The 23,869-nt window shown below is 28.0% G+C and overlaps 2 protein-coding genes and 1 long non-coding RNA gene across 5 annotated transcripts in view; 2 read left to right on the top strand and 1 right to left on the bottom strand.

The window, feature by feature from the left end:
- Window positions 1-3,104, top strand: LOC118646427. Its single transcript, XR_004964002.1, has 2 exons — window positions 1-2,628; window positions 2,702-3,104. It is a non-coding gene; the product is annotated as an uncharacterized LOC118646427 (long non-coding RNA).
- The window catches only part of LOC105837488, a 253,276-nt gene that overhangs the window by 93,751 nt on the left and 135,656 nt on the right, over window positions 1-23,869 (bottom strand). The window lies entirely within an intron of this gene.
- The window catches only part of LOC105839750 (claspin), a 73,927-nt gene that overhangs the window by 482 nt on the left and 49,576 nt on the right, over window positions 1-23,869 (top strand). The window contains exons 2-3 of one of the 3 annotated variants that reach the window (XM_028194074.2): window positions 21,852-22,157; window positions 23,453-23,770. The exons of 1 other annotated variant lie outside the window; for it this stretch is intronic. In XM_028194074.2, the coding sequence (XP_028049875.1) occupies window positions 21,852-22,157; window positions 23,453-23,770 (624 nt within the window). The remainder of the gene's footprint in view (window positions 1-21,851; window positions 22,158-23,452; window positions 23,771-23,869) is intronic. One more of the 3 variants, XM_028194075.2, reaches the window with a different exon arrangement.

The following is a 23,869-nucleotide window of genomic DNA, read 5'->3' as shown; positions in this document are numbered from 1 at the left end:
AACGAAGTTATTAACAACGAATTTAATAAAAGAATGAATTAAATGAAAAATTAAATATATTATGTAAGGCCTTAATGATAAAATCAACTAATAGAAAACCAGGCAAATGAGCCAATATTGGATGTTGTATTCAATGTATTATATAAATGACTTTAACAAATAAACGTTTCAATCTGTCATCAGCTTATTATCAACATTAAAATACAAACATAAAGCATGGATAATTAATGTAACAATTAAAGTTGGGACAAAGTAGACATGTAATAATTTTCTTTTAATAATAGTTAAAATGAATGGTATAATTAGCAAACATCCATAGATAACGTTCAGTAATGGATGTTAAAGTTTAAAAAACATGGGTGCCAAAGATGGTAAAATTTGTTTGTTATGCATTCTATTCTTTGTGATGTGAAAATGGACTATAAATATGACCAATGTCTTAGTATTATGTATGTATTGATGTAATAAATTATAAAATAAGATAGAGAAACACTTAATTAAAATTAATGCTTGATTGTGCTGTAGTTAAAACGTATGTTTAATAGGTGGAAAGTGAACGTATTTAACTACGATTTAAATAAGAAACAAATTTGGTTCTTAGAGTCAAAACATGAGTGATGAGTGTTGTGAGAAAATAAGTAAAAGCAAGGAGATAAAGAAGAAGGGGGGGATAAAGTAGGGAACAAAATAGGGAAGGAATGGACAAGACTTAAGAATAAAACAAAAGAGTAAAAATTTCAACAGCTGATCAGAGTAAAGGCTATAATTGCAATAATGTCTAAGATCTGTAAATATGATTTTAGTAGAAATTCTATATCATTTTACATATTTAAGCTCATTTTTTGCTGTTTGATTTGTAACATCTCGGAAATGAATCTTTTTAGCTAAGACTTGTTTGTCTAAAATTTTGACATGTCCAGTAAAACTTATGAGACAGTTCTAATCTATGATTAGAGATAATTAATGGTGAACCACATTTTTTATTAATATCTTTTTATGTTCTTTAATTTTGATGATTAATTTTTCCTTTGTTTGGCCCACATAGTCTAGTAGAATTACTTTTTTGGGGAAAAAATTTGTGACTCACACTTGATTGCATAAAGTACAATAAATGTGCATAGATTAAGATAAGTACGTTTGCCATTTGCAAAAAGTTGGGGGTTATTACAAAATTATGAGTTGAAGTGAGGAAAAAGCAGTTTTTTGCTTGTGACTCGTAAACAAAAAATGGAATCCAAAAAAGTTTTAAATAAAAATTGTAGGTATTAACTATTAACGCCCAAGCGCATTTTTTATATAATTTTCAGCGACTTTATTTGCAACATTAAAGGTCTATAAAAAATTTAAAAAGTATCAATTTTTACGGAAAATTTTATGATCGATTAGAATCCGTCGTCAAAACTTGCGTGAAAAATAGTCCAAAAAAGTTATGGCGGGCTTTAAGTAAAAAAAATACAAAAAAATTGTGAAAAATAAAAAAAAAATTTTTTTTACATTGAAATAGTATGAAATTCCAATCCCTTTCGCAACCATCAGTGCACAAAATATTTGTACTTTAAGGATACATTTTTAAAATTTGTTAAAATTGTCATTTTCATTGAAAAATGGCGGCTAAATTGGAAAAATTTACGAATTATCGTATTTTTTCCACAATTATTCATAAATTACGGACAAAATTAACGGCTTATTATTACTGAAAATGGGATTGATATTCACAGTTCATTTTTGATCAAATACACAATTTTTAAGATGGTGGATTCAATATTGCGACCAAAAAGGTGTAATCGTCGATTTTTCTACATTTTTCCTAAATTTCTTCAAGAATTCTTTCTCAAAAACTGTTTTATGCACGGACTATTATTTATGAATTTATTAGTATACATCAATGGACAAATTTATAAAATTATCAGGCAGTAAATTTAAAATAGTAGAAATTGTTGGTTACTAACTTTTATTGCTGTTATATATAATCAGATATTTTCCTTGGTTTTTATAATTTAATAATTGAGTAACTAAATAAAAATCATAACCTTTATAAAATATTATATATATAAAATGCATATTTCTAGTTTTGTAAATTATTGAAAAAAATTGTTATCGAGTGTCGCTAATTCTACCATAATTTGATATTTTTCTTTAATGTTTATTATTTTTGTGATTTACAATACATTATTCTCACCAGGCCTCTAGCACTCGCTTATATTTTCAAGCAAAAATGTGACCTCCTTATTGTCCGAGATCCGCTAGGGGCGCTGGTAGTAACATAGCCCTCTAACCTATTGCAGCGTGGTGCAACGCGTGAACACACGCAAGTGATAAATAGTGATAGCAAGTGATAGTGATAAATATATCTTGATAAATAGTGAACGTTTACAGAAACTAGTAAAACGAGAAGCATGCCACATTGCATAGCTCCGGGATGTACTTCCGGATATAAATCGAATTCAGAGAAAGTACATTTTTTTATTGTGCCAAAGGACGAAAATATAAGAAAATTATGGCAAGATGCAATTTGAAGAAAAAACTATAGTGCGGGCAGGACAATCTCTGTGTGAAAAACATTTTATGGCCCAAGATATATTGTGGAAGCGTGAACTAACAGGTCCTGATGGACAAATACTCGGCGTTGTAAGTAAACAATTATTGTATCATTTTTGTATACTTATCTACACAAATAGATAAAACTATTTTTGTTTTCCAGTCATATTATAAATAACCAAGGTTGCGGAAAGGCACCGTATCGTCACAATTTTCATGGACAGAAATTACTGTGGATAATACACTACTTCACAAACAGACACAAATGGTACATGAAATAGTACAACAGTGCAAAGAAGAAAATGCACAAGAAACAGTATAAATAAGCCTAAATTCTCATTTATAGATTTGATAGCTTGTACTACATTACAATTACCAGTAAATTGGTCTAGATGTACTTTCATCTGTAATGGAACTAAAATTGAATCATTTGTCATGGTACTAATGTATAAAAATAGAAAACAGTTTTGTCACTAAAAATATCAAAGAACTTATTGTACAAGAAAACTTATATCTAACTAATAAACTTATATCTAACTTATATCTACACTATTTATACATTTGTATATATTGTATCGATCACTTATTTATTTCATAAACCTGTCAATTTAAATTAAAAGATTTGATTTTTAATAATTACTTGTATTACAAATATTAAATAAAATAATAAAAATATTTTCTGATTATTTAATATACTTATATTTATTGTTATGTATGTCATAAATTGCTGTCGCGTGCAATCGCATGCTGTCATGGCACTGATGACAACTATGGCAACAACCTAACCTAACCTAACCTAACCCTCCATCTGTACACTTATTTTCACTAACACGGTTTGTACACTGACCCCTTTTTGTCCTGTCCTCTTTTTTTTAATGTTAAATACATGCAAAAAATCTGAAAAAATTTCTAATTTTGAGTAACTAAATTTTAAATTTTAATAGTTATTTTGGTCATTCATTAAAAAGTTTGTTTACAATAACATTTTAAATATCTCGAGATTGACAAAAATTGGAATTTTGTAAAAAAATTCATAACTTAATAACAAATTATTATTAAGAAAAAATATTTTAAGGTTTTTTAGATTTAGGTATGACTTTTCAGAAAAAAATTGTTTTATATGTGTGGGTTGCAAAAAGTATAATTATTTGCATGACTGAAAATAAGATATTTTTCGGATAATGGGAATATAATAAAATAATTTTTTACACAAATCTTTTTTTATTATAAAAAATTAAAGTACATATTAAAAAATTCAGATATAATGGAAAATAATCAAAATTGAAAAAATTATAATATCGTATATCTGAGTCTGCCGCTCTTGAAAAAAATAACGAATCTGCTCTGAAGTTCTAGTAGCCATTGTGATTTGCCTTTATAAACTTAAAAAAGCAAATTATGCTTGCAACTCAAGTAAAAACATCATAAAAATAATAAAACAATTAAGAAAAATACAAAACTCAAAATAATACATATTTCTTATCGTCACGAAATACATATACGGTCTGTACACTGGGTCTTTTTGGGAACACTTGTAAACTTTACACGCTGCTGTGTTAACAACAAGCGCCGAGTCGAAGCGTCCTTCCGGGTATGAGTACCTACTGTTACTAACAAGGGAACTTCGCGAACCCAAAAATTCTGATTTTAATGAAACTTGGCATAAGTATAGAGGGGGTAAATACATGAATTTAGAAATTATAAGTTGGTGCTTATAAACGGTTTAAAGGGTTGAAACCATTCTTAAAAAATTTAGAGTTTTTGCTTTTTCTTGATATATCTCGTAAACTAAATGAAATATAAAAAAATGTTTTATACAAAAGTTTTACAGTATAAGTACCTCTAGTTAACTATATTATTTATTTTTCTTAAAAAATTTTTTTTCAAAAACATTTTTTTTCTTTGCAAAAAAATTTTTTGGAAAAAATAAATAGAATAGTTAAATAGAAGTATTCATGTCGTAAAACTTTTGTACGAAACATTTTTTTATATTTTGTTTAGTTTACGAGATATATCGAGAAAACGCAAAAATGTCTCAACTTTGAAGCGTGCTTTCACCCCTTCAAGCCGGTTTTGAACCAAAATAAAACATTTCTAAATTAATGTATTTACCCCTCTACATTTATGCCAAGTTTCATTAAAATCAGAAAATTTTCCATTTGGGCTTATAAACGGTTGGAAGGAGTAAAATTATCCTTCAAAGGTTGAAATATTTTTACCTTTTCTCGATATATCTCGTAAACTAAACAAAATAAAAAAAAATGTTTTATACAAAAGTTTTACAGCATAAATACTTTCATTTAACTACGCTGTTTATTTTTCGAAAAAAAATTTTTTTTTAATTAAAATAAATTTTTAATAAAATTGACTTTGATGTATATAGCATTTATAAAGTAATTATACTATCTTATAGTATGTTTTATTTATATCATCTATGTGTATATTACGTATGTTGTATATTTTCTATGTTATAATACTATACATTTATATCTGCATCCCTGTATTAGTTTTCATCTAACAGGTGCGCAATATTAGAGTAGTCACGTTGCTTTCACACAGTTCATTCTGTCTACGTCACAAATTCACATTCGAGTTTTATATTCGTCATGTCACGGTATATATCATATATGTTTACATATTTAAAACCGGCTTGAAGGGGTGAAAGCACGCTTCAAAGTTGAGACATTTTTGCGTTTTCTCGATATATCTCGTGAACTAAACAAAATATAAAAAAAGGTTTTATACAACAGTTTTATGGCATAAATACCTTTATTTAACTATTCTATTTATTTTTTCCAAAAAAATTTTTTTTACAAAGAAAAAAAATTTGTTTAAAAAAAACAATTTTTTTAAGGAAATAAATGACATAGTTAAATAGAAGTACTTATACTGTAAAACTTTTGTATGAAACATTTTTTTATATTTTGTTTAGTTTACGAGATATATCGAGAAAAGGCAAAAACTCTAAATTTTTGAAGAATGGTTTCAACCCTTTAAACCGTTTATAAGCACCAACTTATAGTTTCTAAATTCATGTATTTATGCCAAGTTTCATTAAAATCAGAATTTTCGGGTTTGCGAGGTTCACTTGTAAGTTTTTTTAGGAAGGGGAGCCAAGCTCCGCTTATCAACAATCTTGTGGCTACACAAGTGAAAAATTTCGCTTGTTTCCTTTTGGGGTCAGTGTACAGACGGAGGGCTAATAATATCTCAACTTATATCTTCTAGTGATTTTAGCTCGCGAGTCGAACACGTTTTCACTTTTCCGTTTTTTCGAGAGAATGAGATGGAGAGTAAACAAAAAAATAGATGCTTAGCAATAAAAGGAGGCGGTTTAATATTTATCCTTTTTTGTTTACTTTCTGTCTTACTCTCTCGATAAGACGGAGAGATGGAAACGCGTTCGGCTTGCGAGCTGAAATCACTAGAAGATATAATTATAATAGTTAAGATATTATTAGGTTTCCAAACAATTAATGATAAAAATGAGTGAGAATGATGTATTATAAATCGTGAGAATAATTATCATTGGAAAAAAGTATCAAAAGTTATGAAAGAATTAGCGACACTCGATAAAAATAATTTTTATTGAAATAAACTACGACGTTTCGGTCCTCGTTTTGGACCCTTATCAAGTAGAAATGACATTGGTGCCCGTAATTACACTGTCGATAAAAATTACAATGCATGAGAATTACGAACGCAATACAGAGGAAAGCTTAATAAGTATTAAACATTACCGTTGTCATTGTGTAAAGGTTTATAAAGTCAAATCACGAAATAAAATAAAATGTAGTCAAGAATAAGAAGATATTGTTCTTCATGGACGGTTAGGGCACAACTGACGGTCGGAGTATGAAAATAACAAGGCGAAGTAAACGCACGTCAAGCCGAGTCGATGACATTATTGTATAGGGGACTCAGATTATCAGTGTCCTTTTGTATGCTGTTTGTAAATTTTTTGCTGTGGAACATTTCGGCTATCGATCTTTTGACAGGATGTTTGTCCGTGTGTAGTACGTGCGGATTAAGCCAATCGAAATTGTGATTGTTATTGACTTTATGTTTGCTAACCACAGAATGAATGATTCGTGTTTTTTAATTTTTTTTCTGTGTTTATTTATGCGCGTTTATAAGTGTCGCTTAGTTTGGCCAATATACATTGCATTGCAATTATTGCAATCAATGCGGTAAATAATGTTAGTCTTTTGCATGTGTTTTAGGCTATCTTTCCTCTTTTTTATTACTGAGTTTAATTTTTTGGGGATTGTGAGCATCGTGTTTAATCCTATTTTGTTTATGTGGTGTTTTAAATTGTTGCCGACTCCCGGAATGAAAGGTAAAACAAATTTTTTAATATCAAATCTGCTGTTTTCGTTTGTATGTGAATTACTGTTCTGGTTTTTTAATTGATTGACACTTATCTTAATGTGTTTATTAATTATGTCTATGGGGAAGCATTGTTGATGAGTATGTTTTTTACTGTTGCAATGTTTGCTTTATGAAACCTTTCATTGGAGAGTAATAAAGCATGGTCTGTTAAATTATTAATTGTGTTGATTTTGTGGCTTAGTGGATGATTGGAAAAATAATTGATGTACCTCCCTGAAAATGTTGGTTTGCGGTACCAATCTGTTATTAATTTGTAGTTGTCCCTAATTATTGTTACGTCGAGAAAAGAGATCATGCCGTTAGATTCAGTTTTATGCGTAAATTTGAGTCGTTCGTGATAGTTATTGAAAACGGAAAGAACATGGTTGACTTTATTTTTTGGTAAGATGGTGAAAATGTTATCAACGTATCGAAAAAAACTAGGAATGTCAAACGTTAACGATTGCAAGCAATGTGTCTATAAGTCATCCATTACTAAGTTGACAAGTAATGGTGACAGGGGGCTGCCGAAAACCTGCTCGTGGTAATGGTCATCAAATTTAAAGTTAGTAGAACTTAGAACAAAGCCAACCAGATGAAGAAACTGTGGCATATCAAAGTTGGTAAATTTTGATATGTCCTCCCACTGTTTTTCGATCGATTTAAGAGCCAGTTCTTTTGGGATGTTGGTAAATAAAGATTGAATATATTTATTAAGCTTTCCTCTGTATTGCGTTCGTGATTTTCATGCATTGTAATTCTTATCGACAGTGTAATTACGGGCAGCAACGTCATTTCTACTTGATAAGGGTTCAAAACAAGGATCGAAACATCGTAGTTTATTTCAATAAAAATTAAACAGTTTGGTTGATTACATCCATATAATTTCTATTTATTAATTTCCTACTGGTGACGACTTTCAATACAGTACTGAAAATAATTTTTTTCAATAATTTATAAAATTATAAATACGCATTTTTATATATATAATATTTTATCAAGGTTATGATTTTTATTTAGTTATTTAATTTTTGAATTATAAAAATTAAGGAAATATCTAATTATATATAGCAGCAATAAAATTTAATAACCAACAATTTCTACTATTTTAAATTTACTGCTTAATAACTTTATGAATTTGTCTATTGATATATATTAATAAATAAATTCATAAACTGATAATAGTCTGTGCATAAAACAGTTTTCAACAAAGAATTCATGGAGAAAAGGAAAAATGTTGAAAAATCGACGATTTTTACACTTTTTTGGTTGCTATATTAAATCTGTCATCTTAAAAATTGTATACCTATTTGATTGAAAATGAACGGCGAATATCAATCTCATTATTTTCAGTGATAATAAGTCGTTAATTGTCCGCAATTTACGAATTATTATAGAAAAAATATGATAATTTGTAAATTTTTGCGATTTAGCCGATTTTTCAATAGAAATAAAAATTTTGACAAATTTTAAAAATATACTCTTAAAGTATAAATATTTTGTGTACTAATAGTTGCGAAAAGAGTTTAAGTTTTATACTATTTTAATGTGAAAAAATATATTGAAAAAAAGTTTTTGCGATTTTTTTGTATTTTTTGACTTGAAACCCGCAATAGCTTTTTGGGATTATTTTTTACACAACTTTTGATAATGGATTCTGAAAGAGCATAAAATTTTACGTAAGAAATGATACTTTTCAATTTTTTTTATAGACCTATAACGTTGCAAATAAAGTCGCTAAAAATGCGTATGCTCGGACGTTAATAGATTAAGTAAATCTACAATAATAAATTTGGTTCATTAAGATCGATCAATTAGTTTGGTCGTAAAGTAGAAAAAAACTATGAAAAATGGTTTTTTAAATTGTTTATAACTTTTTTAAAAATTAACTCAAGTATGTGAAATTATAAGAAAATATAGCTTATTACGATAAAAAAGTGTACCAAATTTATAAAAAAATATTAATAACTTTTCGAGTTATATTAATTGTTTATCCGAAAAGCACGCAACTGAAATTTAATTTCTACTTTTTTGAGACCATGCACAAACCCGAACCAAAGTTTTTTCTCTTTTTAAAAAGTTGCAGTATCATATATCGGTGTTACAAAATGTGTGCAATGCAATTAAGTGCCTCAAATAAACGTGTAAAGAACAAGCTAAATTAACAATAAAATAACATTCAAAATATTAACGCTATCAAAATGCATTTAAAAGGTGCGATTTTTTTAAATTAAAAAAAGAACATTATCCTAGATTGTTTAGAAGCCGAAATAATTTTTTTGTTTTGAAAAATTACTTGCTACAGTTATGAATATTAAGAGCTGAAATTTTGACAGCGTCTTATTAAAAAAATAAAGTAGTTTTTCCCAAAAGTTGGAAGTGATTCATGAAGATTGACCACTGTAAACGTGTCAACAAAAGCAATATGAACTCGAGAACGGCGGTCGGTGGCGCCGTGCGCGCGCGCGTTGTCTGCTAGCGCGTGGCTAGGTACGCGCGTACAAAATTGATCCAGCGCGTTCAAATTATTTTAATCGTCATTATCTCGGGAACCAAGCGTCCTAGAAAGATGATTTTTTAAAAATCTAGGCTATTTTGATTGGACAACATTAATGAGCTAAACTATTTTTTTATATTTAAATAAACGTTTTAATTAATTTTTTCCTTTTTCAAATTACTTATTTGACACGTTAAATATGTATAAATAATTTATTTATCTATGCGGGGTGTGCATATGCTCTATGTTAATATAATTTAATTTTTTAATTATTTTTATTGCAAGGAATGCGTACGTTTTATATTTTTTTCGTATAATTTAGTGCAATTAACGAACATTTAAATTAGAAAAAACTTTAGTGCAATTAGTAGTAATAACTAAAATATTAAGTTTTTTTGCTAATTTAAATGTTCATTAATTGTACTAAATTATGCGAAAAAATAAAACTTACACATTCCTTGCAATAAAAAAATTAAATTATATTTAGCTTGTTTTTACACGTTTATTTGAGGTACTTAATTGCATTGCACACATTTTGTAATACCGATATAAGATACTGCAGCTTTTTAAGAAGAGAAAAAACTTTGGTTCGGTTTTGTGCATGGTCTCAAAAATGTAGAAATTATATTTTAGTGGAGCGCTTTTCGGATAAACATAATATAACTCGAAAAGTTATTAATATTTTTTGATGAAATTTGATACACTTTTTATATAATAAAAACTATATTTTCTTATAATTTCAAATTCTTGAGTTAATTTTTAAAGAAGTTATAAACAATTTAAGAAACTATTTTTCATGATTTTTTCTACTTTACAACCAAACTAATTAACCGATCTTAATGAACTAAATTTATTTTTGCAGATCTACTTAATACTTACAATTTTTATTTGAAACTTTTTTTGAATCCGTTTTTACTTTACGAGTTGCAAGCAAAAAAAACTACTTTTTTTTTTATTTTAACTTGTAATTTTGCAATGATCTCCAACTTTTTGCGAGTGGCAAATGTACCTATTTTAATCTACGCACATTAATTGTGCTTTACGCACAGTCAAATGTGAGTCACCAATTTTTTCCTAAAACTGCCCTTTTTGAGTCTAGTTCTACTAGAGTCTAGTTACTAAACTAGAGTTTAGTTACTAATTTAACATAAGATATTTCATAATCTTGGCAAGATGTATACCACATCACAACATGACATGCTATTTAGAACATTCTTGCCATTTTTAATTAATTGATTTAAATTATTGTTAGTGGAATATGCTATTCTGCAATTTAGACTTCTAGCAATAGATGTAAAATCCTGAGCAATAGTTTCTCAAACAATAGATTGAAAAATTTTTGCAGTAAAAAATACACATATGGGATAATGATCACAATAGTGACTTACAAGACACAAGAATCTAAGAAAAATGTCTTTTTTTTACAATTTTATATATTAAAACTATTGCTTAGGATTTTACATTGCTATTGCTAAAATTCTGAATTGCAGAAAAGCATATTCTATTAAAAACAATTTAAAACAATTGTTTAAAAATGGCAAGAATGTTCTAGATAGCATGTCGTGTTCTGATGTGGTATACAAAGTATCTTGCCAAGATTATGAAATATCTTATGTTAGTCAGGGTTCTAAATAATGCATTACTTTTTGTAATGCATTACAGTTTCATTAAAAAATACTTTTTTAATAACTAATGCGAAGATCCTTAATTACGCATTACTTTCTTAATAAGTAATGCGATTTTTTTCATTACGCATTACTTTTTTAATAAGTAATGCGATTTTTTTCATTACGCATTACTTTTTTAATAAGTAATGTGATTTTTTTCATTACGCATTACTTTTTTAATAAGTAATGCGATTTTTTTCATTACGCATTACTTTTGAAATAAGTAATGCGATTTTTTTTATTACGCATTACTTTTGAAATAAGTAATGCGATTTTTTTCATTACGCATTACTTTTTTAATAAGTAATGCAATTTTTTTTATTACGCATTACTTTTTTAATAAGTAATGCGATTTTTTTCATTGCGCATTACTTTTTTAATAAGTAATGCGATTTTTTTCATTACGCATTACTTTTGAAATAAGTAATGCGATTTTTTTTATTACGCATTATTTTTGAAATAAGTAATGCGATTTTTTTCATTACGCATTACTTTTGAAATAAGTAATGCGATTTTTTTCATTACTTTTGAAATAATTAATGCGATTGTTCGTATTACGCATTATTTTTTAAATAATTAATTCGGTATTAAAATATTTTGCAGTCCGAGTTCAATTAGATTGAATTATAATTAACAATGATGCTAACCGTAAAAAACAACATTTTCGGATATTTTTCATACATTTATTCAATATGAAATAATGAGCATGCACTTGACTTAAACCGAATCAAAAATAAAATGTAACATAAAATTCAAATTATGTGGTCACGAATTGACAGGGTTCTAAATAATGCATTACTTTGTATATATGCTTGAAGTAATAAAGATTAATTAAAGTAATGCATTACTTTTTGTAATGCATTACTATTTCATTAAAAAATATTTTTTGAATAACTAATGCGAAGATCCTTAATTACGCATTACTTTCTTAAAATTAATGCGATTTTTTTCATTACGCATTACTTTTAAAATAAGTAATGCGATTTTTTTCATTACGCATTACTTTTTTAATAAGTAATGCAATTTTTTTTATTACACATTACTTTTTTAATAAGTAATACGATTTTTTTTATTACGCATTACTTTTTTAATAAGTAATGCGATTTTTTTTATTACGCATTACTTTTTTAATAAGTAATGCGATTTTTTTCATTACGCATTACTTTTTTAATAAGTAATGTGATTTTTTTCATTACGCATTACTTTTTTAATAAGTAATGCAATATTTTTCATTACGCATTACTTTTGAAATAAGTAATGCGATTTTTTTTATTACGCATTACTTTTTTAATAATTAATGAGTAAAGAAATAATTATTTATTAAAAAAATAATAAGTAATGCATTATTTTTTAATTTGCATTTTCATTACCCTGATGTTAGTCTAGTAGAATTAGACTAAAAAGGTCGTTTTAGGAAAAAATTGGTGACTCACATTTGACTGTGCGTAAAGCACAATTAATGTGTGTAGATTAAGATAATTAAAAGAATTTCTAGATAGCATATCGTGTCATGACGTGGTATACAATGTAATTTGCTCTTAAAAAAAAATTTTTTTTTTTTTTTCAACAAATATTATGTCGGAAGATAAAAGAAAGAAAATTTTTTTTAAATAAAAGTACAGTTTAAAGAGTACTTTGAAGTTGTAAAGAAAAAAAATTAAAAGATTAAAAAAATTTTTTTTTAAACAAAACATTACTCTTCAATTTCTTTTAATTAAAAATTTTGTTTTGACAAAGTAAAGGGTTTTTTCTAAATTCAACCATGTATATTAAAGTTATGTTACAAAATATAATTTTCGAGAATTATAAATGTTTTGGTATATACGCTATCCATGCTTATATGCGCAAATAATTATTGTTTAAATAAGAAAATATATAACAAATCTATATAATTGATTCTACTATTACAAATTATTAATAATAGTAAGAATTATAATGGTTTTTATTACTTCTCTTTAAAACTAATAAAATTTTTTATTTTACTTATTTTTGTACATTATTTGTTTATAATATCTTATAAATATTTTTTTAAACTTTTCGTTTTTATGTTTTTACAATTTGTTTATTTACATAATAAGATTGTGATTTACATAATAATTTCTAAATATTTATTAATAAAATAATTTTTAAATATTTATTATAGTTTTAAAAAAGCCGCTTTTTTCAAATCGCTGGAAAAAAACAGAAAAAACCAGGTTTCTTTCAAAAAATTGTTTTTTTTGGAAAAAATTACTGTTTGCTGTATATATGCGAACAGAAATGCCTGGCTACACTAACTACACTAATTCCGAGAGATTTCTAAGTGTATCTTTCTCTTTCCACATGTTTTCGTATTGGAAAAAAAGGCACTCTGAACTAGCGCAGTTAGTGTAGTCAGACGTTATTATTTGCGAGTGTACGTTGCGTAAAGAATACGATAGCATCTCAAATATATCAGTAAGTGGTTTATGTTGACTACAAATTAAAACTAATTTTTAAAATTTTTATATACATATATAAACTTTTAATCATTCTCCTTACACACACACACACGCACGCACGCACGCACGCGTATTGTATTTATAATACTAGTTTTATAAAAACATTAATTCTTAGAACTGCGAATAAAATTAAATTTAAAAAAAAATTAATTTATTTTATTTAAAAGATTTTATAATGTTTTAATCTGCTTACAACATGTAAATGCTTTTATTTTTATTTCATAAAGTTCATATATAATACGCTTTTTGTTTAAATTATAAGTTACGATTTAATTTGAAAATAAAATATATTTTGGTAAAAAATATATGAATTATTTAAAAATATATTAATTTTGTTTTTATTTACTGTGATTTGATGTTTTCCTTGTAATTAATACTAAAAAGTACTTTAAAAACAAAATATATGAGAGACCAATTTTAAACTAACTCTAGTTATTTAGAAATACAAAAGTAAATATAAATTTTACGAAAAACATATGCCAATTTTTCGACGAATTTTTCTACCCTTGTGAAAAAAACCGAAAAAGTTCACGGAAAAAATGAAAAAAAAAAAAAAAAAAAAACCGTTTTTTTTCCAAGCCTTTAAAACTATAATATTTATGCAATAAATTTATATATTTTATATTATTTACTCATATTTATTGCAATATTGATATTTAATGAAGAAATGTTTTAAACATAATGACTTCTTGCACCACGAACATTTTACTATAGCTACATTATTGCAACCTTATATTCCAATAATAAGACAATATATGTATATTTGAAAATCTTTTAGCACAATTTTTTTAAATTCTAAATCTGTAAACATCTAATGGTTGTATTTTCTTTGTAGTACTTTTTGGTATAATCATAGTGGTAATATATTTATCCAGAGGTGTTAAATTTGAAATGATATTGGGACAATGTCCAGTCCATGAATTGATAAAAAGAACGCTATTACAACCAATGTTTAGAAAATAAGCTTCTATCCACATTTTAAAATAATCTTTAAGAAAATGAATGTAAATATAAATGAAAATATAAATTAATTTAATAACTTTTTTATGAATGTTATCAGATTATTAAATTAAATAGAAAATTATACAAGGATGATAATTATGTATTAAATATTGATTTTATTATGTAATCGTTTATGCAAATTTTTTTTTCAATTATCAATATGTATAAATTGGAATTTTATAAAAGGAAATTTATTTAATTACCTGATGTTATTTTACCAGATTTGATGTTTTTACCATAACATTTGTTGGCTTAAATTTTATTTTATATGTATATACATGATGTAATATATATAATATATATAATATATATACATATACACATATATACATATATAACTCATATATGTATATATATATATAATTTTACATATAACCATATAAAAGATAAACTTCTGAAAGTTATGTATTTTTTATATTAAGGATGTGATGAATTACATGTTTTCAATTAAAATGTGTGTGCAATTTGTTAAATTGTTTTTAAATTATAATACAAAGCGCACGTAAGCACGGATAGCTTATATATGGAAATATTTATGATTAATTCTCAAAAATGATATTTTGTAACATAACTTCAATATTTTAGACTTAAAGCTTTCACGGCCATTGATGTTGCTTCCAATAGAAAGGGCTTCCGAATACATGCCGCGTTCTGATACAGCGTTGCGCCGATGTTTCGCAAACGTTGCAGTTTGCATCATCAAGGCTAGGAGCTCCGATACTGAGCTTTTTTGGATTGTAACCATCCTTATATATCCCCCTTGACTTGGTGGTAGGGATGAGGGTGAAAGGAGGGGGCGGAGTTGTTTATTCAATAGTAACACAGTTCATTGGCCTACTATTGGTCAACTGTTGGCCAATCTTAATACAATATTGGTTTACTATTTGCCAATTAATATGTACTGTTTGAAAATGTTTTTAATTGATCAATTAAAAAACCGGGAGGACAATGTGCTAAATCGGGCTTGTCTGATAATCTTTATCACGCTTAAGTGTTACAATTATTAAATTTTTTTTTAAATTTGATAAAAAATACAATCACAGAATATACATGCTTGTTTAAATTACGTCAATAAATTAATTTCTCTCCATTATGAGTTTTTGTTGAAGAATCGTTGAGTGTTATTTTGGATGTTAGCACGTCTGTACTACACAACTCTTGTCAGTGAAATGAGAAAATTGTTGAAAGTTAAGTTTGATGACATTAAATAAGTCAGTTAAGAATATGACTAGTCGAAAAATAATACTTAAACTATGTTTATAATTCTGTCATATATAACATTAAGATGGTCTGTGTCTCTTTGTAAATTAATGTTATTTTTAAATTTTTTAATAAAAACATTTCCGCGATTTCTTTCTTTTCTGTTTCTCCTTATGTAAAATAGACCAATTTAGACCAATCAAAATTGTGATGCAGAGATACGCGATGATTGGTGACAACGTTATGATGCACTGACGAACTTTTTATATTACGCTGATGTTCTTTGATTTTTGTTTTTATATGTTGCTTTGTCTGTCCTATGTAAGTTGAGTCGCAATTCTTACAATTAATTTTATAGACAAGTTCAGTTGCCATAGAATTATCTATTCTATCTTTCCTAGCGTGACCGTTCTGCAGGTGAATTGTCGTCCTCTCTTATTCTTGTCCTTTCTGCATTTTCTTTCCTCTTTCTTTTTTTATCCTTGTCATTTTCATCATGCGTTCTGAGTCCACTTCTTCCTGTTCTAAATTTCTTAATTTTGTTAAGACAATATTATTATCTATTCTACCTATCCTACATATTCTATAATTATACCTTCGCTTTCATTAACATATACATTTTACCTTTTATTTTCGTTTGGTCATCTCTCTAGAACCTTCGAACGATAACTTAACCTAACTGTCTTTTGTTCATTTACTCATTCTTTCTTTATAATCCTCTATCACTTCCACTATGACTCACGTATCTACCTTATGTCTTACCTATTTAATTCCTCTAGCCCTCTTTCAACATTGTTTACCTCTTTCCACTGTCTTCTCTACATTTTCTCGCGCATGATTATGTATCCTAACCTTCATTCCTGTGATCTTTTATCCAAATTCTGACCTTATCTTCTATTTCTGTTACGTTCCTTCATTTACCCAACAACTTCACTCTCCTCTCTTCTTTCTTACAATTATTTTTACAACCTAAATCTCGTTATACCGATTATTTCTATCCCTATTCTCACACCGCTGTCGCCACACGACTATTCACTCTCATACCACCTAACCAAGTCCGCTACGTTTATTGTACATTGATTAACTGAACAACTTAAGTGTTAATAACTTCAATTTTCAATTTGACTTATTATAATTTTTTTCCGCGTATGTAATACTCGAGGGATTTGCTACTCGAAGTTATAATTTACAGTTTTGTTCTTACTGACCACCGAATTGTTCACTCATTTTTTAAAATGTCGTTTATATGTTTTGTTATTCGTGTTTCTAACAAGGGAACCTCGCGAATCCGTAAATTCAGATTTTAATGAAACTTGGCATAAATGTAGAGGGGGTGAATACATGAATTTAGAAATTTTTAATTGGTGCCCAAAAACGGTTTAAAGGGGTAAAACCACCCTTTAAGGGGTTACACCAACCTAGACGGTCGAAAAACAGGCCTAACTTTGATATTTTATTCCTCCTAAACGGGTAGTGGGAATTAAATGAAATTTTGGGTGATTATTGACTTATGTTTCGACAATATAAAAAAAATTTTTTTATTAAACAATGGCGACGGAAAGCAGAAATATGGCCGCCGACACACATTGAGGTTTGGAAAAACGCATTTTGCGGTGACCACTGTCCCGTCTAAACGATCTATCTGAAACAAAAAAACAAAATGGTGTTTTTAAGTTAACAGTAGTAGTTTGTCGGTGACGATCGCCGATTGTTGATTTTATCGTTTGTTACAAAATGGCGATGAGTTGAAGTTAAAATTTAAAAAAAAACGAAAAATTTTTGTCCTTTTCATTTTTTTAATTTTTAATGAAGACCGATTAAAAAAAAAATAGATCGTCACCGACAAAAGAATGTGTCTAAGAGTATTGTGTAAAAATTTGAAAACGATTTATCGATTAGTTTTTTGAGATCTGGTGGTCACCAACTTTGAAAACCATGTTTTGAGAAAAACGCGTTTAAAGTTTCAAGTTTAGTTCTACTATTGTTAATAGCCGAATTTTGCACTTTACTAGTTGACAATTCTGGGGCCATATGAGATTCCTTCCACATCAATAACAGCAGCGCTTTGTGAAGACTTTTGTTGACAGCGAGCAATCCTTTCTTCGCGCGTCGCCTTCTGCGCTTGTACTTCGGCCACATCGATGCGCGCCCGGTCTTGATTTTCGCAGTATGCAGCACAATTCTTTTATTATCATTAATAAATATGCGGCAGCATCTTTATTAAATGTGTATGCAGCAATATTGGCAGCAATTTGCACAACGTATGCACCGTTGTGCTGCACTTTTGGCGCTATGCGCCAAATCAGATTGTTCAAACTTTTGTTAACGTTTTGCGTAAATCCACCGATGCATTTCTCCAGTAAATTATCACTAGAAAATTGTTTTCAAATATTGGACGAATGGCTTTAATCACATCATCGTCCAGTGGCGATTTATGTTGATATTGCTCCAATTCGAACGCTCGATCCCGTTTTACTCTCTGTAATTCCGGCATTTTTTCAGATATCAACATAAAACTTTCAGGATATATTCTCGAAACTTAGAAGCTTCAAGAAAATGTAATAAAAAAAAATTGAATTTTTTTCCGCTAGGTTGGTGTAACCCCTTAAAGTTAGACATTTTTGCGGTTTTTTGATATATCTCGTAAACTAAACAAAATATTAAAAAATGTTTCATACAAAAGTTTTACAGCATATATACCTCCATTTAACTATGCTATTTTTCGCTTCATTTAACTATGCTATTTTTCGCTTCATTTAACTATGCTATTTATAAAAAAAAAAAAATTTAATAAATAGCATAGTTAAATAAAGGTATTTATACTGTAAAACTTTTGTATGAAACATTTTTTTATATTTTGTTTAATTTACGAGATATATCGAAAAACCGCAAAAATCGTCTCAACTTTAAAGGGTGGTTTCACTCCTTCAAACCGTTTTTGGGCACCAACTAAAAATTTCTAAATTCATGTATTCACCCCTTCTACATTTATGCCAAATTTCATTAAAATCACAATTTTCGAGTTTGCGAAGTTTCCTTGTAAGTGGCATTTGCATTGCAACTATTGCATTTTAAGTGATAGACAACATCAGTTTTTTTTTAAGTGTCTAATTTGTTTTTGCTTTTTTTGATGATAATGTCGAGCTTTTTTGTAACGGTGAAAAGTATGTCAATGCCAATTTTTTTAAAATGTTGACTAATACCGTCGGTGATGCCATGAATGTAGCGTAGCGTCAAACATTTTTTTGTATTGAACCAGCGTTTTTAGTTGTCGGACTATATAGTTTTAGGAATGCGTACGATTTTTTAATTCTTTGATTTGTCTGATAATGTATTTATTAATGACATTATCAGGAAAACAATTAGTTTTTTAAATATTTTTTACTAACATAATTTTTGCGTGGTGAACTTTTTGTATAATAATAAAATTGCTCTGTCGACGTAAGTTGATTATAGTGTTTGTCTTATATCGCATTGTATGATTACAAAAATAGTTTATATAACGGTCTGAAAACGTAGGTTTCTAGTACGAATTTGTTATCAAATTGTTTTTATCATGAATAACAATAGTGTCCAAAAAAGCAATTGATTTATTTGTTTTAAGCTTATGTGTAAATTTCAATTTAGGATAGTAATTGTTGAAAATTGAAAGAACGTAATCAATCTTATTCTCTGACAAAATAGTGATTATCAACATATCGATAAAAAATTGGGATGACAAAATTTAATTTTTGCAAGCAACTGGTTTTTAGATCATCAAGTACTAAATTTGCCAAAATAGGAAATAACGGAGACCCCATATGACTACCATATGTCTCATAAAATTGTCCGTCAAAACTAAAACTCGTGGAACTTAAAACTAAATCAACTGCGTGTATGAATTGTGGTAATTGTAATTTAATATAGTTGAGATTTTATTTTGCTTTTTTCTTGCATTAAATACAAGCTCTTTTGGAATGTTTGTGAACAGGGATGTTACATCTAATAAGACTAGCTCTTATCCAATATTAATATTAATCGCTTCGGCGGCAGGCGAAATTTCACTGTTCGTGCCTTTATGGGGAAGAAAAAAAGTAATCGCAATTTAAAGATACTTTTGTATCTAAAGGCTTTTGGAGTCGCTGATTACGAATCAGACATTAGAATTTTTAAATTCAAAATGGCGGATATAATATGGCGGACCAAAAATATTTTAATTTAGTTTATTTGGACCAAATTTTGATAGCCATTTTGGGTCCGCCATTTTAAATTTTGGAATTTTGACTTTGGTTTTGTATTCAGCGATCCAAAAAACCTCTAGATACTAGATTTTATAACAATCGAAGAATTTTGATTATTTTGGGTCCGCTATTTGAATTTTGTAGTCTGGACCTTGAATTCATATTCAGCGACACAAAAAATTTTGGGATATCAATTTTCATGCAAATCGATCCAGCCAATTAAAAATAAACGATGTGCGCCATATGGCGTCAATGCCCACTGGGGCACACATTTTCCGCGCCCTATAGCATCAATGCCACTGAAGCGGTTAACGTTTAATTAATTTACAAAGGACCAACTATTATTAATATGATATCACGGTTTATTGATAAAACTACAAAATATCGTGTAAGAAACATGCGATATCATACAATGGACTTCCAATAGTTGAAACAATAATGTGCAAAGGGAACCATCTTTATGTATTTTAGGAAGTCCGTAACATCTTGGAAGGTTTCCGTTAGTATATCTAAGGCGCTTATAATCAATCTTATTTATGATATTATCACGCCAAGCTTTTACAAGCTGATTGATCTTTGAATTAAACTTTTTTAATGGGGTTTTTATCTATTTTTTATAGGTGGAAACATCATTTAGTAAGTCATGCATTTTCTTATTGTAATCATTTCAATTCATAATAATAATAGCTTGTCCTTTATCCGCTCTTGTAACAAAAATATTCCCATTTGCTTGCAAAAATTTCCTACATTTGGCAAACTTATTAAGAATGTGTCTATTCATAAAATTAACGTGATTTTTATTATTGAGAAATTTCTGCAAAAAATTAGTCACTATACCTTTCGTCTGATCAACAGAATTCGGATGTATTTTGTGACAATTGGTTTAAAATTTTTTTATTACATTAATAACAGAACTCACAAGATCTTTTTTATCAAAATAATAGTCAATGGACAACCCGAATTTCTCGCCTAAGCTGAAGAGTTTAAGAATATTATCGGGAATGTCTTTATTACAGATATTTATTATCCATTTTTTGTGATCAAAATTGAAAAATTGTTTATATGTGTATTTCTTTGACATATGAGGTTGTTGAATTTCTTATTTAAATTGATTTTTGGTATGATTGTAACGATTGATTTTTTGTTGATTATATACAAAAAATTAGTGATCAAGCCTCGAGGCAAACAACTATGCAAAAACTTCTCAATATTACGAATTTTTGAGCGTAAAAACCTTAAGTTATAATTGATGTCTTTAATTTCAGGATTCAGTAGTGTACATTGGCTTCTTAACAAGGTTGTTAAAAAACAAAATATTTTTTAAAGAAATATTAGCTCGCATGTGATTAATATGTGGTGAACGTCCATTTTTCTGTATCGCAGTAAGAAGATTAGCTGTTGATTAGATGTACAAATCTTTCTAATATTAATCCATGTCTTTATTTCATGAGTCACTTTTCATCCAAACTTCTTAGTAATGTTAAAGAAACTTACTTTGTTCGTAGTCACCATCTTTCCGTCGAGGTATAATCAAAATATGTGAACTTTTTGTCGCCAGTGATAATAAACAATAAATAAGTTAATTTTGTCGACTTCTTGGCAAATTAGTGTATTAAAAACGACGTTTTGATTATTGATTTTGGTCTTTAAAAATCTTAAAAAAAATTTTTTACACATTTGTTTATTGTTTTACAAAAATTGCAAGATGCGAAAATAACTAAACTAACAATATTGTCAATTAAATTTTATTAATTATTATTTTAAGGTATCAAAATATCATTAATAAGCACTGTACTAAATTTAAATTAACATGTGCTCAAAATTTATTTACATTAACACATTCTAGATTTAAAATGATGTATAATCTTTGTTACAGACTCTAAACGAAAGAGTCAAGAACGATTACTGTGATGGGAATGAAAATAGTAAAAAGACAAAACATTTAAATTTTGTGAATAGTGATTCTGTAGAAGAAATTAGCTTGAATCAAGCGTCAAACAAAAATTCTTTTATTGCTGACAATGATTATCATTTTGGATCATCTGAATACTTACAGATTCCAGAACATAAAAATTATTTGAAAAATAAAAGAGTCAGAAGAGTAATATACAGTGACTCTGAAGATGAATTAACAAGCGAGAGTATTAACTCTCCTCAGACGATTTGCGAATCTGTAAATACTGTAAGTGAATTAATGAAGTGAATTAAATATAAGCATTATTATATGGAAAGAACTTTTTTCTTAGAACTTATTCTTAAAATCAGTAATCGTGAAATAATAGATCTTGAAAAGGCGAACTATAATTTTAAATAATTAACAATAATTTAAATCTCTACAATATATTAAAAGACAATTTTTAATAGACTAAAATTGGAAATTAAACGCCAATTAGAGCCACCACTGTGATCGTGCTATAATTTATTGTTTAACAATATTTTTGAGTTGCATCATGAACTTCAATTTCAGAAAAGTGTATCTCAATCCATAAATCATACATAATACATTGGTGCGCAAACGTTTTCGACTCAATTCGAATCCTCTTCAGTGCTGTCGTAATTAATGGAATCTCGTGTTATTGCTCGAGGTTGAATGCCGAAACTGTGTGAATGCCTTAAGGTAATAATGATCTAATTGGATTCAAATTCGTGATCAACTAAACATAAATCAACACAAATGGCTTGCGATACGGTTGTTTGATTTGTGTTGATTTATATTGTTATGCGAGCGCTCGCAGAAATGAAAGACACACTCTTTAACTCTCAAAGCAATCGGTTTTATTCCCGAAAGAACAGAGACGTCCGTACAGCCGCGAGATCGAGATTCAACTCCTTTGTTATTTATTCTCGATCATCCGTCGCTAACGAAATCGACCCAGCAACCGGCCGATTGATAATTCCGAACGGTCCAACAGCTGACTCGCGCTCGAGAGGTGTACCGGGCGGCGCGCGTAACAATATGTTTAGTTGACCACGAATTTGGATCCAATTAGATCATTATTGCCTTAGGGCATTACACACAATTTCGGCATTCAGCCCTGAACAATAGCATGAGATTCCATTCTACATTAATTACGACAGCACTGAAGAAAACTTGAATTGTGAGTCGTAACGTTTGTGCACCGATGTATTATGTATGATTTATGGATTGAGTTTACGATACACTATTCTGAAATTGGAATTCATGATGCAACTCAAAAATATTGTTAAACAATAAATTATAGCACGATCACATCCCAGTGCTGGCTCTAATTGGCGTTTAATTTCCAATTTTAATCTATTGAAAATTGTCTTTTATTATTTTATAATTTTAAAATTTTATTAAAATTAATTTACATTATTCCATGATAAAATAAAATAAAAATTCTTAAAAAATTTTTTTACTATATATTTTTACAAATATATAATATATATATGTATAAAATATGTAAAAAATATAAAAAGTATTTTAAGTATTTTCTCTTTCTCTTATTGTTACAGGTTGAAAATGAATTAAAAGTTGATGATAAGAAATATTGCGATACAGATATTGATAGTACCACTACTATAAAGATGAAAAAATGTATTAATCTTGTGGCTAGTGGACTTAGAGAAGAGACTAGTTTGCATGAAGCTTCTCTTGCTGACAATGACTATTATTCTGAAGCATGTGAATACTTATTGACTGCAGAACATAAAAATAATTTGAAGAGCAAAAATGTAACGAAAATAATAGACAATGAATTTGAAGATACACAAATAAGTGAGAGTAATAACTTTCCTCATACGGAAACAGTTCAGAAAAATATAAGCACTGCTGTAAGTAAATAGTAACAATCCCAGCAAACACAAAGTTACATGTAACGTGCCTGTTAGTTATAATTTCTCACTCAACAATGTAATTGTAATATAACACAC

Source organism: Monomorium pharaonis, chromosome 1, assembly GCF_013373865.1.
Source record: "Monomorium pharaonis isolate MP-MQ-018 chromosome 1, ASM1337386v2, whole genome shotgun sequence".
In the NCBI taxonomy this organism is placed as follows: Eukaryota; Metazoa; Arthropoda; class Insecta; order Hymenoptera; family Formicidae; genus Monomorium; species Monomorium pharaonis.
The sequence above is the reverse complement of the archived record's forward strand: the minus strand, read 5'-3'. Positions and strand labels throughout refer to the sequence as shown.